Consider the following 18,397-nt stretch of genomic DNA (forward strand, 5'->3'; position numbering starts at 1 on the left):
GTACATCCACTCTTACTACTGTGCAATCTATATCTACAGGACCTTAAATTTCATTATTAACCTTGACCTAAAACGCTTTCTTGATAGTTGTGACAGGACCCACAGGCATAACATCAGACACAAACATCTCTATGACATTCCCCGTGTTCGACTAAATCTTTACAAAATTTCAATGTATTTCAAAGGACCTAAAATCTGGAACACCCTACCTGAAAACTCTAGAACTGCAGACACATTCATCACTTTCAAAACTACAGTTAGAAAACATCTTATCTCCCTGATACACCCCGACAACTAACTACATGATAACCACCTGGTGGTTCACAATTACACTCACTCACCCACTGACTATAAACCCAGAAATACTAATCTTAATCTTAAAATAATAATTCCTAACTAGTCATAAGTTTGCCTATGATACTCAAATATAGACACCTTGTATTGTCCCAAAACAAAAGCATTCACATTGCTAAACTCACAAATTATAATGTAGTCACTTAGCCTTAATACTATAATCTGTAAGGATTTAATGTTATGAATTAATCTAAGTCTGCTGGAAATGCCTAGCCATGCTAGGTGTCCTAGTGGCCCCCTCTGTAATTAGTATTTTATAACATGTAAACCACAAAATACCCAAAACCTGTAAACCCCGCATTGTAACTGTTATAGAGAATAAACTTGAATTGAATTGAATTGAATATGTGCAAGTTTTATAAAGAGTTTTAGTCTGCGAGACACATGAGCTTGCACAAGTGGATATGTCAAGTGTCACATTAGTTTGCACAAGTGTCAACATGAGCTTGGTTATTTATATCGAGGTTACTTTCCAAAAAGTACATGAACCTGGCTACATTACTGTGCACAAGGTTCATGATATGGAAATGTATATATATCACTGTTCACAAGGTATCTTTGTAGTTGTTCACACTGTCATTGAGCTTTAGTATACATGAAACACAGGAGAAAGTACCGACTTAGACTAGTGGATGGTACCACTATGACCCCGCCTCCTCCTGCTTCACCTCACCTCACTACAGTATATAAGCCACGTCTACGGCCCTATACCGTACATTCTACAAGATTGATGGACTATACACATCGACTCCAGGCTGAGGGACTGATTACCCCAAACTCCTCCAACCTTAAACCTTTCTGCTTTGTATTGGACTGAAGAGCCACTGTGTGGCTCTTCAGTCTAATACAAAGCATGATACAGTGTAAGTATGATACAGTGTAAGTATGATACAGTGTAAGTATGATACAGTGTAAGTATGATACAGTGTAAGTATGATACAGTGTAAGTATGATACAGTGTAAGTACAACATAATCACTGATGGTATGCGGTGTAACTACAACATAAAGACTGATTGTATGATACAGTCCATACCCCCGGGTGGGATTGAACCCGCGGGGGTATGATTTGTTTGCAATCGTGTCATTACGATTTCTTAAGTCCTGTATGATACAGTGTAAGTACAACATAAGCACTGATGGTATGATACATTGGAAATAATTCACTCGTCTGACTTTTTTGGGTTATCCCAGGTTCTTTACACATCTGCTGCTATGTATGATAATCTATGTAACTGTATTTGTGTATACCTGAATAAACTTACTTACTTATTATAAACACTGACTGTATGATACATTGTAAGTATAACATAAGCACCTTCGTAGAAAATATACATAGGGAAACAACTAACATAGTGATGCAACATAGCAAAGGAGTATAACATAAGCACTTGGGGAACAAAATAAGCCCAGTGGGGGGGGGGGTACAAAATAAATTCAGGGGTGCAAAATATGCACAGGAATTAAACTAAAACTCATGAATAACACAAAGGTGCAGCGTTACAGCAGAGGAACAGTATAAGCAAAGGGGGACATGTGCACAAGGTGCACAACATGAGCAAAGGAGGACATGTGCACAAGGTGCACAACATAAACAAAGGAGGACATGTGCACAAGGTGTACAACATAAGCAAAGGAGGACATGTACACAAGGTGTACAACATAAGCAAAGGGGGACATGTGCACAAGGTGCACAACATGAGCAAAGGAGGACATGTGCACAAGGTGCACAACATAAGCAAAGGAGGACATGTGCACAAGGTGTACAACATAAGCAAAGGAGGACATGTGCACAAGGTGTACAACATAAGCAAAGGAGGACATGTGCACAAGGTGTACAACATAAGCAAAGGGGGACATGTGCACAAGGTGTACAACATAAGCAAAGGAGGACATGTGCACAAGGTGTACAACATAAGCAAAGGGGGACATGTGCACAAGGTGTACAACATAAGCAAAGGAGGACATGTGCACAAGGTGTACAACATAAGCAAAGGGGGACATGTGCACAAGGTGTACAACATAAGCAAAGGAGGACATGTGCACAAGGTGTACAACATAAGCAAAGGGGGACATGTGCACAAGGTGAACAACATAAGCAAAGGGGGACATGTGAACAAGGTGTACAGCATAAGCAAAGGGGGACATGTGCACAAGGTGCACAACATAAGCAAAGGGAGACATGTGAACAAGGTGAACAACATAAGCAAAGGGGGACATGTGAACAAGGTGTACAACATAAGCAAAGGAGGACATGTGCACAAGGTGAACAACATAAGCAAAGGGGGACATGTGCACAAGGTGTACAACATAAGCAAAGGGGGACATGTGCACAAGGTGTACAACATAAGCAAAGGGGGACATGTGAACAAGGTGTACAACATAAGCAAAGGAGGACATGTGAACAAGGTGAACAACATAAGCAAAGGGGGACATGTGCACAAGGTGTACAACATAAGCAAAGGGGGACATGTGAACAAGGTGTACAACATAAGCAAAGGGGGACATGTGAACAAGGTGTACAACATAAGCAAATGGGGACATGTGCACAAGGTGTACAACATAAGCAAAGGGGGACATGTGCACAAGGTGTACAACATAAGCAGAGGAGGACATGTGAACAAGGTGTACAACATAAGCAAAGGGGGACATGTGAACAAGGTGTACAACATAAGCAAAGGGGGACATGTGCACAAGGTGTACAACATAAGCAAAGGGGGACATGTGCACAAGGTGCACAACATAAGCAAAGGGGGACATATGCACAAGGTGTACAACATAAGCAAAGGATGACATGTGCAAAAGGTGTACAACATAAGCAAAGGGGGGCATGTGAACAAGGTGTACAACATAAGCAAAGGGGGACATGTGCACAAGGTGCACAACATAAGCAAAGGGGGACATGTGAACAAGGTGTACAACATAACCAAAGGGGGACGTGTGAACAAGGTGTACAACATAAGCAATGGGGGACATGTGAACAAGGTGTACAACATAAGCAATGGGGGACATGTGAACAAGGTGTACAACATAACCAAAGGGGGACATGTGCACAAGGTGTACAACATAAGCAAAGGGGGACATGTGAACAAGGTGTACAACATAAGCAAAGGGGTTATATTAAAACAGAATAACAAACAGATGGGTGAGCCTCATGACAATTAAGGTAAGAGGGAGGTAGACTACAAGACGTATTGGAATGATCATCGGCACCACAGACTGGGCATTCGGCTATAGATCTGCAATATGTCGCTGGATGACCAAATCGCCAGCAATTTCTACACTGTTGCGGTGTAGGGAACTTGTAAACGATGTCCCGCTATATAAACAGAGGACGGGAGTTCACGGCAGTCGATAGTTTATCGAGCTACATTGCAAGGGTACCGTCTCCGCCTGCAGGTAGGGAGGACATAAGTGTCCACTTTGAGGATTGGAAGGTCTTGGAGTTCCAGCTGTTCTAGAATGTCATTGCCACATGTCTGGAAATTCTGTTGGACAATGGTATGGAGCAGAATGACAGTGTCACTACAAGAATTGAGGGAATGATGTTTTTCGATAGTGGCAGGAATAGTATCGATATTTGAAAGAAGAGAAAGATCATGATCTTGGCTGGCATTCTGGACAGTGATGATGCAAGTACCGCTCTTGAGAGCATGAAAGGATATATCTCGACCAACATGGTGTAGGAGCGCCTTGCCAATACTATGGTTGGAAAGATAGGCAGTAGAGGAAGTCGGTCGTAAAATAAAGAATTTAGTCCATTGAGCATGACGTGCCGGTCTTTTCTGAGTAGAACGAGAAGGAAGTGAAGAAGTATCATCAGGCAATTGTCGTTGGCGTTTAGGAGTGGGACTGGAGTTGGTCCGATGTGGGACGGGCTGGCGATTCGAAAATTGCCGCACCATAGAGGGGGAGGCCGGAAGCATAGTCAAAAAAGAGTGGAGGTAAGAGGTAACGAAGTAGTCAGTTGAAACCACGGTACCTGAAGTGGGTGATGAAATAGCACCAGCAAGAGGTACAGGGGCATTAGAAGTGTCTGAAGAGTGGTTAAAAAACGAGGCAGGGTCAGAACGGGGTGCGGTAACAAGAAGGGGCCTGGGGGTAGCAGGTTCATGGATTGGGGACTCCATGGTTAGATCACTTCTTTCTGTTCGTTTTTTTTTTTAGAAAAAAAGGAAAAAAAAGGGGAGGAACATGGCAGAATAGCTTCTAGGAAGCACAAAAGGGCCGTAAATCCCCCTCCACGCCCAAGTGGACCTCAGCACCGCAAGTAGCACAGATACAGCATGGAACCCGTGCTATACCCTACCCTTCATGCCAGTAAACCAGCAATCCTAGATAGCAATCTCACATCTGCCGAGCCACCTCGGTGGACAAAAGAGAGGGCTGCTGGACACCCACCACAAAGCATACCTCCTTTGGCCACCACCCCCTGGAATCTGACAGGCAGCCTCCAGAGATACACTCGTCACACGAAAGACACCCAAAGCCACCCCCTAGGAGACCGGAGAGAGACTGGAACATTCCCAGGTGAATCAGATTCCACGGCAAACTACACCACTGCCAAGGACCTCAACGGAATGGGATGGACCCCGGTACCCTTCCCCCTACCTTGGAACTGGATTGCCTGTGAGAAGAATCCTAAAGGCCGAAATGAGGAAGGGAATAGGGAAGGGATGGGGAGGAGGAGGAGGAAAGGAAAAAAGGGAGGATGGGATAGGGTAGGGGGATTGGGGGGTAATCAGGTTCGGTCTGAGGAAGGAGACTAAAAGGTTTAATTCCTCAGAGCAAGAGCATCTTCACCACGCCAAGGACCATCCCTTGACAAGGCATCCTCAACTAAGCTAGCAAGAAATCCCACACCTTCCCTGGATAAGTGAACCTCATCTCTGGCATACATCTTCAGAAAAGCATTTGAGGCAGTTGGTCATGATAAAGAATTCGTTATTATATTTTTTAATTTTAGTAAAGCTTTTGATAGAGTACCACACCCAAGACTGCTAAAGAAAGTGGCAGTGCATTGTCATATAGGATCGAGTCATGGTTCACCAACAGGAAGTAGACAGTGTGCATAAATGGGGTAAAATCTGAATGGGGCACAGTAACATACATTAATGATCTTTATGAGAGGAATAACAAGCGATATGAACAAATTCACTGACACAAAAACAGGCAGGAAAAGTAATTCAAAGGGAGATGTCACTGAAGTATTCAGAGAAGAATGAAAAAGTAAATCCATTGCATAAGGAATCTTCCATAAAAAAGAGAGATTGAAATTCCTTAACCTACATTCTCTTGTAAGATGAAGAATGATGGAAGACGTGATTGAAGTGTACAAGTGGAAGATGGGCATAAATAAGATTCAAGAAAGAAATCGAAATAACGGATTCAGATTGAATAAATTTAGATTTAGAAAGGATATAGGAAAGTCACTGAAGCTAAAAGGTTAAGTAGCCTCAAATATAAGTTAGATAAATGCATGAGGGGGCAGGATTTGAGTGGGGCTTGCGCTTTACTTACCTGGAGTTTACCTGGAGAGAGTTCGGGGGTCAACGCCCCCGCGGCCCGGTCTGTGACCAGGCCTCCTTAGGTCAGTGTCCCAGGATGCGACCCACACCAGTCGACTAACACCCAGGTACCCATTTTACTGATGGGGAACATAGACAACAGGTGGAAAGAAACACGTCCAATGTTTCTACTCTGGCTGGGAATCGAACCCAGGCCCTCACCGTGTGAAGCGAGAGCGTTAACCACCAGGCCACCAGAGTTATCAATGATTGTTTCCTGGGTAACATTGATAACGGCTTGGGTGAGTAATTTTTATTGGATTTGCGCTTGACGAGGACATGCTAATTGTGAACCAGTAGGCATGCTGCAGTGCTTCTCCTTAAGTTCTTATGTCGTACATAACGCTTTAGACTAAGCTACAAATGCTTCAAGACGTTAAGTAGCCTGATTACAAACCATGTTTCTTCCTAGCACCAGGCACTAGGTTCGAATCTTGCTGATCGCGATCTTTCTCACCAACTCCACTTATCCCTCACTCCTTGAAACCTAAACCACTTACCCTTTTCAACACCGCATCCACCTTCGTCACCCGTTAGCCTCTCACAATCTCCACCACCACCACCACTACTTCCAACTCCACTCACGAGTAGAAACACCTTAACATTAATAACATCACCAATTACACCTCACTTAAATTCCTCCACCACATCTGCACCTCACATTCCAAGGTACCATTACATTTAGAACACTTTTCAGCAGCACATTAACCATTACAGTTATTTCCACTTACCTCGAATCATGACATCAAAGTAAGCCCCACTCTTATTTCTTTTGCTCTTATCAGAATGAACAGTGTATACGCCAGAGTGGTAGAGTTTGGCTGGTCCAAGTTGGAGAGGCAACTGGTTATTAGAACTGTATGACCAATCATCTGGCAGTCTCCTAATATAGACGTTATCGGGCAATGACTGGTTGGTCTTCACTAGAGGGATCAACACCTGTTCCCCTTCGCTGAACCGCAGTGTGGGTGTCCGAGGATGATATTCACCTGTAAGGCATCAAGAAGCGTTCAAATATTTATACAGCTTAAGGGGCACATAAGTTCCCCGTCTTCTAATAACATGTTCATTGTTCCACTATAATCTACCTTGTCCATAATTACTATCGCAGTTGCTTTGCCTGTTTCGTAAGGTGAAACCCAGGATCTTTCCTTAATTTACGGTATAACTTAACAAATTTTTGAGGACAATTGTGTTGTAGAGGTATGAGCGAAGCCAAGACCTTTACAATCTACCGCTATAAATCTACCTTGTCTCAAGCAATTATGGACAAGGTAGATTATAGTGAAAAAATAAACATGTTACTAGAAGACGGGAGAACTTACGTGCCTCCTTAAGTTTGACCTACAATACACTTATAAAAAGTTCATTATGACACTCTCATGTCTCAATATTACACGTAGTGAACTCCTTGTTGATTATTAGTATAACATACCTCACTAAGTCTGTTTATAGCATCAGTTAAACAATAACTGCACATTTGGTTAACCTTAAAGATGAATCCTCTTAAGTTTTATTAAAACGATTTGTAAGATCTTATTAAACCTGTGTAAATTTCATTGTAACATTTGGTTAGTCTCATAATAACTTCCAGCTAATTATCAAGTCTAAATCTGACTCACAGTTAAGACACATTACATCAATGGAGCACACTCAATATGACTTTGAAAAGCCTTATTATATAACAAAGTTTGGCTGCATTGTAAACCCCTGATTTATTCTCATTATAAACCCTTGTTAAATTTAATTAAAACACTATACAAGAATGGTTATAATTATAACCTCAGTTTTTAAATGGGTGGATCAGTCAGGAGAAGGTCTCATCAGATGGCCAAAACCTCCAGCGACAGACTCGCATCAGGAAACTATTATCCTATTTCCTGAAAAGTCTTACCTAACTTAATTAACACACAGTTAATCCTCATTTCAGTACCTAGTTCTTTCTAATTCGCTTGCTATAATTATCTCAGTATAATACCTGCTACAACCTCACACTAGCACCTGATTAATCCTAATGTTACACCTGCTTAAATATCCTTTGAATTCCTGAACAAGCTTCCTAATGCCAACTGGTTAATCCTCAATATAGATTATTATTATTATTATAATCAAAGAAAGCGCTAAACCGACAAGGGTCATACAGCGCGACAGGGCAGAAAATAATGCTGAGTCTATGAACAGCTAGGTGGAGAGGGGATCAGAGGTGAGGGGAGAAAAGGGCTGGAAGGGACGTTAGGGGCTATGTGTCAAGGTTCGTACGGTAAAGCAGTTGCTGACAAAAAGTCAAAAAGTGAATGTAAGTCATAGGCAGAGCCGTTTGCAAGAAGGGAAGATAGAGTAATAGAGTAAGAGTGGCAGGTCGGCGGCGGCGTTGGAGGTAAATCCTGCGAGCTCGCTGGTAAACCGGGCTATTGACAAGAAAGTGAAGAACCGAACTAGGGACCCGACAAACCTCACAGAGAGGAATAGGGCATCTTTCTATGAGATACTCATGGGTATGGCAAGTATGACCAATGCGGAGCCGGGAGAGCGCAGTCTCTCGAAAACGGCAACAGTGATAAGAAGATGGCCACAGACCTAAAAGTGGTTTATTAGAGCGCAATTTATTATGGTGCACGTCTGACCACCATTGTTGCCAACGGCTGCGATGACGGGCCGAGATGACTGAAAAATAATCTCTGAACGGAATACCTCTATAGGTAACCGGAAGATCATGCGCTGTGGACCACGCAGCAGCATCTGCTTGTTAAGATAAGATTTCGTTCGGATTTTTAACCCCGGAGGGTTAGCCACCCAGGATAACCCAAGAAAGTCAGTGCGTCATCGAGGACCGTCTAACTTATTTCCATTGGAGTCCTCAATCTTGTTCCCCAGGATGCGACCCACACCAGTCGACTAACACCCAGGTATCTAGTTGCTGCTAGGTGAACAGAACAACAGATGTAAGGAAACGTGTCGAAATGTTTCCACCCGCCGGGAATCGAACCCGGGCCCTCCCTGTGTGAAGCAGGAGCTTTAGCCACCAGGCCACCGGTCCTGCACATCAACATGTCCAGGGACCCAACAGAAAACGACGTCTTTGCTTTTGCTAGCCACATGGTGCAACTATAGTTGAATATGATGGACTAATGGATGAGGGGAATCAAATTATTTAATGGCTTGTAAAGCACTGAGGGATTCTGAAATGAACACAAACGTCGAAGAAGACATATACGTAATACGGAGAAGCACTATGAGTACGGCTTACAACTGGGCAGTAAAAATACTAGCTGAGTCTAACAAGTGACTTTGGACAACATCAGGGAATACTACTGTGAACCCAACACCGTCAGAAGATTTAAAACAATCTGTATAAACAGCGGTGGCATGAGCATGTGACCAGAAGTGCTCGAGAAAAAGAAAGCAAGAAGCGGATAGAAAGATCAATGCAGGAGAGAAACTGAATGCGAGAGTCAAAATGGGTATGAGCACCTGTATTTAAAACATGAAGAGGATGAGAAGCGAGAAGAGTCTCCAACTGATCATGAGAGTCACAGTGGGACCCTCACCAAAGATAATGGTGAGCGTTAAATTCATCTAACAAAATGGGCGGCAGTAAAGAGATCAGAAACGCAATATCCGTGATACAGAATGCATGGAAGGGGGAAAGATACAAAGAACAAACTGTATGCCATCTCTGTAACTAAATACGAGCTGCAGTATAATGCAGCAGAGAATGAAGAAAAATTTGTTGATACGTGCACAAGAAGCGCACTCTCATTAAATGATTCATCAGGAAAAGGATCGGAAGAATGTAACAGCACATAACCAGAAATGGGATGAATAACAGCTGAACAAACTTCGGGCTCTTGTAACCCAACAAATATTGGGGAAACTGGGAGAGCAACACTTGGAGTTCTCCCCAATTACCGCTGAGGCCAACTATTCACAAAAACAGGAATGTCAACCTTAAGAAGCAATAAAATCAATGGGCTATTAGGATCAGTAAAGTCACCATGTGGGGGCAACGGTAAGCAAGTAATCAGAATACAGTAAAGGAAAAGATTGTTGCTAGGGTTGTGAAGAAGGGGTAGGAGGTGCGTCGGCGTACAATCGAGAGTTTCGTCTCTGTAACATAGCTGAAGATAGCGTCAAGCATCTCAGTGGATAAGGAAGATGCCATTACCATGATTTCAGAGACAGGTGAGGCAGAGCAAGTAGAGATCAGAGTAACTATGGAGGCAACCAAGGAGGTCTGAGAGGGGAGAGAAGTATGAACCTGGAGAGATGTGTAGGCGGGGGCAGAAAAGTCCTGTAGTGTAACAGGAGAGGAAGGTGGTTGGAAGGCAACCATGGAACAATACTGGGGAGGAACAGGAGAAGAGGCGACTACATGAGGGGGAGGGGTGAACCTCCACCTTCGTGTGAGAGCTAGAAAGGGGGTGAGAGCCAGTCACCGAGGTAGAAGATAGATTCAACTACACAGGTGATAGACACGAAGAAGGTGTAGGCTTGCGAGATCTCGTAGATTGAGAAACTAGCGAGCGAGATGAAGCAGTAGAAGTAGGAAGAGGTGTGGAGATTTCAGAGGATAAAACCACAAAAGAATTAGAAGCAGGAGTGACCCCGGAAGACATGGTCACTGAGGAGTTGGTAGGCGGGAGAACCATCAAGGTTTGAGGTCTCCTAGCTAATGTGTGTGTGTGTGTGTGTGTGAGTGTGAGTGTGAGTGTGAGTGTGAGTGTGTGTGTGTGTGTGTGTGTGTGTGTGTGTGTGTGTGTGTGTGTGTGTGTGTGTGTGTGTGTGTGTGTGTGTGTCAGTGTCAGTGTCAGTGTGTGTGTGTGTGTGTGTGTGTGTGACTCAACAATCAATATTTGCACCAATAACTCATTACAGTTGTGACCGGGTGTGGAAGTGTGAATTGCTCATTACTCTATAATTTGTTCATGATTGTAGCCATGTATAAACGTAAGTAACCATTCTTACAGAATTCATTACCTTTGTAACTTGTGAGCTCATTACCTTTGTACCTAGTTCAGCTATCAAAACTTTGGGGGCCCAGTCCCTGGACTCATTACGTACCTCTGTAATCTGTAAATACCTTTGTAACTTGTCATGATTGTGACCAGACCTACCTGGAGTTCATTACCTTTGTAAATTGTGAGTTCATTACCTTTGTAAATTGTGAGTTCATTACCTTTGTAAATTGTGAGTTCATTACCTCTGTAACTTGCTCAGCTATCAAAACTTTGGAGTCCAGTCCCTGGACCAATTATGTACCTCTGTAATCTTTTGACTATCGCCCACAGGATGGGTATAAGGTGCATAATAAACATATTAAACTAACTAGCTAATCGAGAATAAGGAACACGAGAAAGATTTCCCTTCACTCTCCTTATGATAATGGATTTCTCGTTAATTATGATAGGCTTGAAAACAGTGTGAAAAAGAAGGATGAGATTCATTGCAATTGCGACAAGAGGGGGGAAGACTGCAAGATGATACGATCTGTGGCACCGCAGACTGGGCACTCCACCGCAGATCTGCAGTATTTAGTGGGGTGTCCGAAGCACCAGCAATTACGACACTGTTGGGAAGTAGGAGCTACTTTACAGACCACTAGGCGATGGTCTGCAATATATACGTAGGACGGGAGTTCATGGCAATCAGAAGTTAAGCGGGCAATGTTACTAGAAATGCACCTCCGACCACGAGCGGGCAGGATGTATGTATCCATTTTGAGAATAGGACGGTCTTGAAGGGCTGATTGCTTTAAAATATCATCGCTGCAAGACAGAAAATCACTCTGTACAATGGTACACAGTAAAACCACAGTACCACTGCAAGAATTGAGAGTAGCGTGCTTACGAACTGTGACTGGAATGTTATCTATGGAAGTTATGTGAGAGTGAGCATGAGCTTGTTCTGAATTCTGAACTGTAACGACATATGTGCCGTTTTGAAGAGCGTGAAAGGATATACTTAGGCCAACATGTCGTAAAAGAGCTTTACAAATACTTTGATCAGAAAGGTAATCAGTTGGAGACGTCGGTTGCAGGGAAAAAAATTTAGTCCACTGTGTAGTGGTAGACATGGTGCACAAAGGAAGTGGGTGTCGTGTAGGTCGTTTTTGGGCAGACATCGAAGAAATGTCGTCAGTAGGTTGTCTAGAACATGTAATAGTACTGCGAGCGGACTGACTTGAGGGAGGTGGGCATTCAAAAAAACAGCACACTGTATTCGGGGAAGCTTGACGCATTGTTATAGACGTGTGAGATGCAGCGGCCTGAACAGATATGGGTGGTGCCCCAGCACCTGGAGCAGGTGAAGGAGCATCACAACAGAAGGTATAGGAGTATGGGAAGAGTCTAGAGAATGGTCTAATAATAAAGTCGAGTCAGAACAGGAAGTGGGATCAAAAAGGGGACTGGGAGGAGGAGGGTTGTCACTGAATGAAGACTCCGTGATAGTGATGCTTCTTTCTTGTTACCATCATTCTTGCTATTTTAAAGAAAAAAAAGAAAGAAGGAAAGAAAAAAAAGAGGGACAGAGGAACACTCATTAGAAGGTATGGAAGGGCCGTAAGTTCCTTCCCTCATCCGAGGGGGTTTCGAGCCCACAAGCAGTGAAGATGCAGTGTGGAACCCATGCCATACCCTACCCTTCAAGGCAGTAAACCAGAGCTCTGGGATAGCAGCCTCACATCCACCAAGCCACCTCGGCGGACTAAAAAAAGGGCAGTCGGAAACCCTCCACAGAGCATATCTTTTTCGGCTACCACCTCCCAGAACCGACAGGCAGCTTCTGGAGATACACCCATTATCTAGATAAGATTTTCTTCGGATTTTTAACCCCAGAGGGTTAGCCACTCAGGATAACCCAAGAAAGTCAGTGCATCATCAAGAGCTGTCTAACTTATTTCCATTGGGGTCCTCAATCTTGTCTCCCAGGATGCGACCCACACCAATCGACTAAATCCCAGGTAGATGAACAGGACAACAGGTCGAAATGTTTCCACCCCACCAGGATTGAACCCGGACCCGCCGTGTGTGAAGCAATATCTTTAGCCACCAGACCACCTCACCCACTTCTTGGAAATCCAGGAAGGGAGCAGTGCATCTCCAGACAATTCAAATTCCAGGGCAAACCACACCACCCCCGAGGGACCCTATGGAGTGGGATGAACCCCAGAAGAAGTGTGCTGGGGTTCATCCCACTCCAACAATAACTGCAGGGGACCTGCAGTTATTGTGGGTCTGACTCCTGGGTTTCCTTGGAGCTGTTTTTTGGTGGAGTGTGTGTAGGGTGCTTGGTGGATGGTTGGGTTCAGTGGTCTGGGAAATGGGGTTTTTTTGCATGCATCTGGGGTTTTTGTTTTCTTTTAAAAAAAAGTTATGTGCTATGATATTTTATTTTTGATAGGCCTCGGGGTTGTAGCTGTATAGGCCTGTAGGCATATTGTTAACTCACATGGCATTGTGTTTTGTATTGCATATCAGGTGTGATATATTTCAGAGTGTGTCTGCAATGGTTGGTCTCTCATATGTTATTTTCTCGTTATGTTCATTTGGCAAGTATGTTTTATTGTCTTTATGTATGGTGTTGTTTCATCAAACACTGCATTACTCTGTATACTTTTTGTGTATTGCTATTTTATGATACTGTTCCGTGTTCCTGTTTTGTTTAGATGTGTGAGACAGGCTTCTGCCTCACCACGTCATCGCATGGTAAGGTATGGTAGGTGTGTGTGTATATATATATATATTAGGTCCTTCTTGTAACTGCATTATTAGATAGACGCGGGTGTTATGGGTGTGTATGGTTGGCACTTGTAGGTTGGTCTCCACCTTCATTCAGGTGGAGGCAGTGTATACACGTTAAGGGTAACGTGTGTAATACAAATAACTTGTTATGTACCGGTTATATGTTGCGGCACTCGTATGGAACTTTGTATGCACTTATGGAATATATATTTTTCAGTGAGTTATGATTAACCTTCGAGGCCGTGGCAATAGCTTCGTTAATGTTATGTTTGTGCTTTCTGTAATTGTTTATGTTTCTGTTATGTTACTATTTTGTGATTGTTTGCTTGTTTACCTATACTGTTGGACGCAATTGTCGTGTGTATAGTGTGTGAGGCAACAAGCGTTCATGGGTTTGAACATTAAAATGGTATAAATTACCGACAGGTTGTTAGGTAAGACACATATGCAACAGTTAGGTATCTTTATTTTGAAACGTTTCGCCTACACAGTAGGCTTCTTCAGTCGAGTACAGAAAAGTTGATAGAAGCAGAAGATACTTGAAGACGATGTAATCAGTACATCACCCTTAAAGTTTTGAGGTGGTCAGTCCCTCTGTCTGGAGAAGAGCATTGTTCCATAGTATGAAACAATATTGTTTCATACTATGGAACAATGCTCTTCTCCAGACTGAGGGACTGACCACCTCAAAACTTTAAGGGTGATGGACTGATTACATCGTCTTCAAGTATCTTCTGCTTCTATCAACTTTTCTGTACTCGACTGAAGAAGCCTACTGTGTAGGCGAAACGTTTCAAAATAAAGATACCTAACTGTTGCATATGTGTTCATGGGTTTGTACATCATCTAAGGCTTTATGTATGACTTGTTATGTTTTTTAAATAAACTTTTAAAAAAAATCTTGTGTTGCGTGAATGAGATACGTTTATTTTCAGTGTTATTATATATGTGTTTGTTTTCTGTTGGAAAGATGGTGCCAATTCAGTATGTGTCACTAATAATATTGTCATGTTTTGGGTAAGTTCGACATATATATGTATTATGTTTATAAAGTTTTAAATAAAATATAAAAAAACTGTTTAATTATTGTGTGTTTGGGTTAATTGGGTTTCAGTAAGAGCTTCACTCTTATTTAGTGCAGAATGATACTTGCGCTCTCAAAGAAGTGTCTGGCAATCCTCTGTCTTGTGTTCCCTGCAACACCTTAAGCACAGTTGCATCTCTCTTAGATTCTGTTTCCTACTGCTCAATGTTGCATAATTAAAGTAACTCGTACTAGTGTGATCACCTTTACAGAACATGGATATTTTAGTTCAAGTGCCTCTGAGGCTCTGTTTAGAGACCTTTCCTCTAGACACTTCTTGGCCACAGTACAATTCCACATTAGTCTTATAGGCTTTAGATCTGTTTCCTGAGTCATTAGAGTAATTATTGGTTTATTATAGGGTGGTGACTCCTTTATCTCGCCCATAATTAGATGAAAAACGAGATCTCCAAACCTCTCAATGATTTGCTGTATCGTAAAATGGTTAGTCCGGTATCTCAGATGTAACTCGTGTATTACAGTACTGGTTAGTTTCCTTTGAACTGCCCAGCTGGTGAGCCATTCAGAATTACTCGTCATGCAAATCTCCGAAGCTGTTTGTCAGATTCATGACCTTAATTGTGGAGAAATTTTCTCCAGGAGGGGGGAATCAGCCCCTTTCAGTCCCTTTCAACCCCTTTCAGCCCCTTTCAGCCCTGAGGGGCCCAGCCCTCTCAGAAGGGGCAAGCATCTTGTTTACTGCTACAGCAAGTAATGGATCCCAGATGCAGTACCAGTATGTGACGTGGTCAAGCGACCGACGCTCCTTGCAAGACTCCAGTGTTGCATAGTGTAATTTAATAAAAGACAGTCCATCTCTTACCTTAGCAGGACAAGGAAAATCCTGCTCTCACTTTATTACCATGGTTAAGATAATGTACATTGTTGTCTATGCTTAAGACAGCAAGAATCAAACATTCTGCTTTGCTTCATGGAGGAAGTGGCAAGGAAGCAAAAGTACTATGTCAGCTTTTCCTTTATGTGCTAGGGGCAGTGACAGCGTGGGGCATTGTGAGGTCAGATTACTTTTGACTCTACTGAGAGTCACACTGACGCCAGGATAACCAACAAAGAACACTGATCCGTGCGTTAGTGTGAACAAAATGTCTCACAGAACACAATAAACATTTAAGAGAAGTGTGATCAGCTTCTTTAGTGATAAGATTGTGAACAATAAAGACAAATCTTGTGGAACATAGTGTACCAATGTGCATATTCCTAGACTATGGAAGACGTGGACATCCAGAGGACACTTCAGCTTCTATCAAGTCACCGATACCTGTCGAAGGTGTGAATAACACCATAGCTCACGCTACAAGAGCAAGGTAGGTTATGAATTTCTTGTAGTACGGGGGACTGCACAGTTCTTGAGTCGCAAGGAGTTTGTAATCAACCTATAGTCGGAAGTGAGGTGTGGACTTTTGAGTCCACATAAGTACATAATTTTGTCAGCAAACAGTGAATGAAATATGCGGACATAGCACCCCCTAGGGGTAATTTATAATCTTACAAATTATAACTTTTCAGCCCATTGAGGAATGACTTCGACAGCTTCTCAAGACCTTGTCTGCAGGGGCGGCTGTGCAGGTGATGAGCTATCTCTCTAAGCTAAGTTTTTCCTATATTTAATGTATAAGCTTAGCTGGTAAACCATTTCTCAACATATTGGTCGTGCTCGAACCAGATAAAGGCCACACTGTGGTCTAAATACATTGTACTACAGTGTACAAATAACCTACGAGCCAAGGTCCTTGGAAAAAAGCTGTAAAACTAGTGTTTTACACTTTAAATCAGTATATATGAGTCCCTCCAGACTCAATCACAGAGAATGGGCAGCCAAAAGAAAACGGGCGCTCATCCAGCGTTCACCCAAAGAAAACGGGAGCTGGGTGACTCACCCAACAAGAAAACGGGGGATGGCACCCGGCATCTACTGCTCCCAGCTTTCAGAAACGCTGACTACAGCAACAACTCAACTGATGTTCAGTTTGTCTGAGTGTATATACACATAGTGTTTATAATGTTTATAGACAGAAATTAAGAGACAAGATTGTTTTAAAGTTTGTTTCTTATAGACATAAATGTTATATTAAAGGAACTATATATATAAATTTAAGCTTTCATATATATTAACAGTGACATTTATATATGTGTAAGTGATATTCATGTGTGAATTACAGTTATACAGTAACATTTATAGTGTATAGTGAATGAAGTGTATAACATCGTTATTTACGATTAATCATCATGGTCAGGCTGACACAGCAAACTCAAGCCATAAACACCAGCCATATGTACTCTGTACCCTTCATGGTCATTGACCCTGAGGTTAAGCTTAGTAGGTCAGTAGTGTCTGACTCGATTATTGCTGACTTAAGCACAACAAAAAGTCAGCTGTTTATAGCAGTACAGTGTTTTTTAAACACTCTAAGTGTGGTGCTAGAATTTTCAGTATACCATTAAAATGGCTTGTTTGAAAACTCAGTTTCAGTCTTTACAGACTAAGATTACACAATTAGAAAACCTAATTTCAGTCTGTATAGGATTAACTCAAGATACAAACATAGATTTTGATGATCTTGAGGCAAAATTTGAATTACTTACACATCGTCTGAAAATAATTAATTCAGACTATACACATTATGAAAATAAATTTCTTGAATCAGATCCTTCTGAGGATGAAATTAAAAATGTTTTGGATACTTTTAGTAATCAACAATTAAGGTGGACAGGAGTACAGGCAATCTGCCGCAAAACTCTGTCACAGAGACCTACTGTAACTAGTGGTCAAACACCTGTTACACCTGTAACAACAACACGTGTCCCATTATCAAGCTTACCTACCTTGTCATTACCTATTTTCCAAGGTCATAATTATGAGGAATTCATTAGTGGGTTTCAATCCATATTAAATTCACGAACTGACATAGATGAGATTGCTAAGTTCAATTATCTTAAATGTCTTGTGAAGGGAGAACCCTATGAACTGATTAAGTCATTTCCGGTGGTTAAAGGCAATTATCAAATAGCCTTACGTGTCTTAGCAGACAATTACTTTGATGCTGACAAGGCTAGAGTTAGACATGCAGTCTTAACATCAAGCTTGAAGGCACCCAAACATTGTTTTTCAGACATACAGGCATTTAGAATTACATTAGACAATAGTCTCAGATCTCTAGGTGCTAAATATGACCTAAGACAATGTGATTGGTTTATCAGTGGTATTGTACAAGATAAGTTGTCACCACAAACTATTGAACGATTAAATATTATGTTCAATAAACGCTATTTCACTTGTGAAGAAATTAGCAATGGTTTACAAACAATAGTTTCATGCATGCAAGCAATGAGACATGTTGAAAAATCCACAAATCCCGTGGATAACAAACCTTCAACTCAGTATAAAAAGAGTATACCTACTCCCACTAAACCACGTAATGGGAAATCCCATATAGGCATTTATCAAGCTGTGAATACAACAGACAGTAAACAGACTGTCACACATAAACGTACTCCAAAATGTGTACTTTGTGATGGAACACATTGGGCACAGTATTGTAGTCAATACACATCAATGGAGGCACGTAAACAACGTATACATCAGCTGAAAAGGTGCATCAAGTGTTTAGGTGAACACAAGGGAGGAAAATGC

The 18,397-nt window shown here is 42.1% G+C and overlaps 1 protein-coding gene across 2 annotated transcripts in view; it reads right to left on the reverse strand.

Annotated features, from left to right (window-relative positions):
- LOC128689253 (receptor-type tyrosine-protein phosphatase alpha-like) overlaps window positions 1–18,397 on the reverse strand; it is an 828,196-nt gene that overhangs the window by 478,965 nt on the left and 330,834 nt on the right. For both annotated transcript variants that reach the window (XM_070086466.1, XM_070086465.1), the window contains exon 9: window positions 6,651–6,908. In XM_070086466.1, the coding sequence (XP_069942567.1) occupies window positions 6,651–6,908 (258 nt within the window). The remainder of the gene's footprint in view (window positions 1–6,650; window positions 6,909–18,397) is intronic.

The sequence above is a fragment of the Cherax quadricarinatus genome, chromosome 18, assembly GCF_038502225.1.
Source record: "Cherax quadricarinatus isolate ZL_2023a chromosome 18, ASM3850222v1, whole genome shotgun sequence".
Taxonomy (NCBI): Eukaryota; Metazoa; Arthropoda; class Malacostraca; order Decapoda; family Parastacidae; genus Cherax; species Cherax quadricarinatus.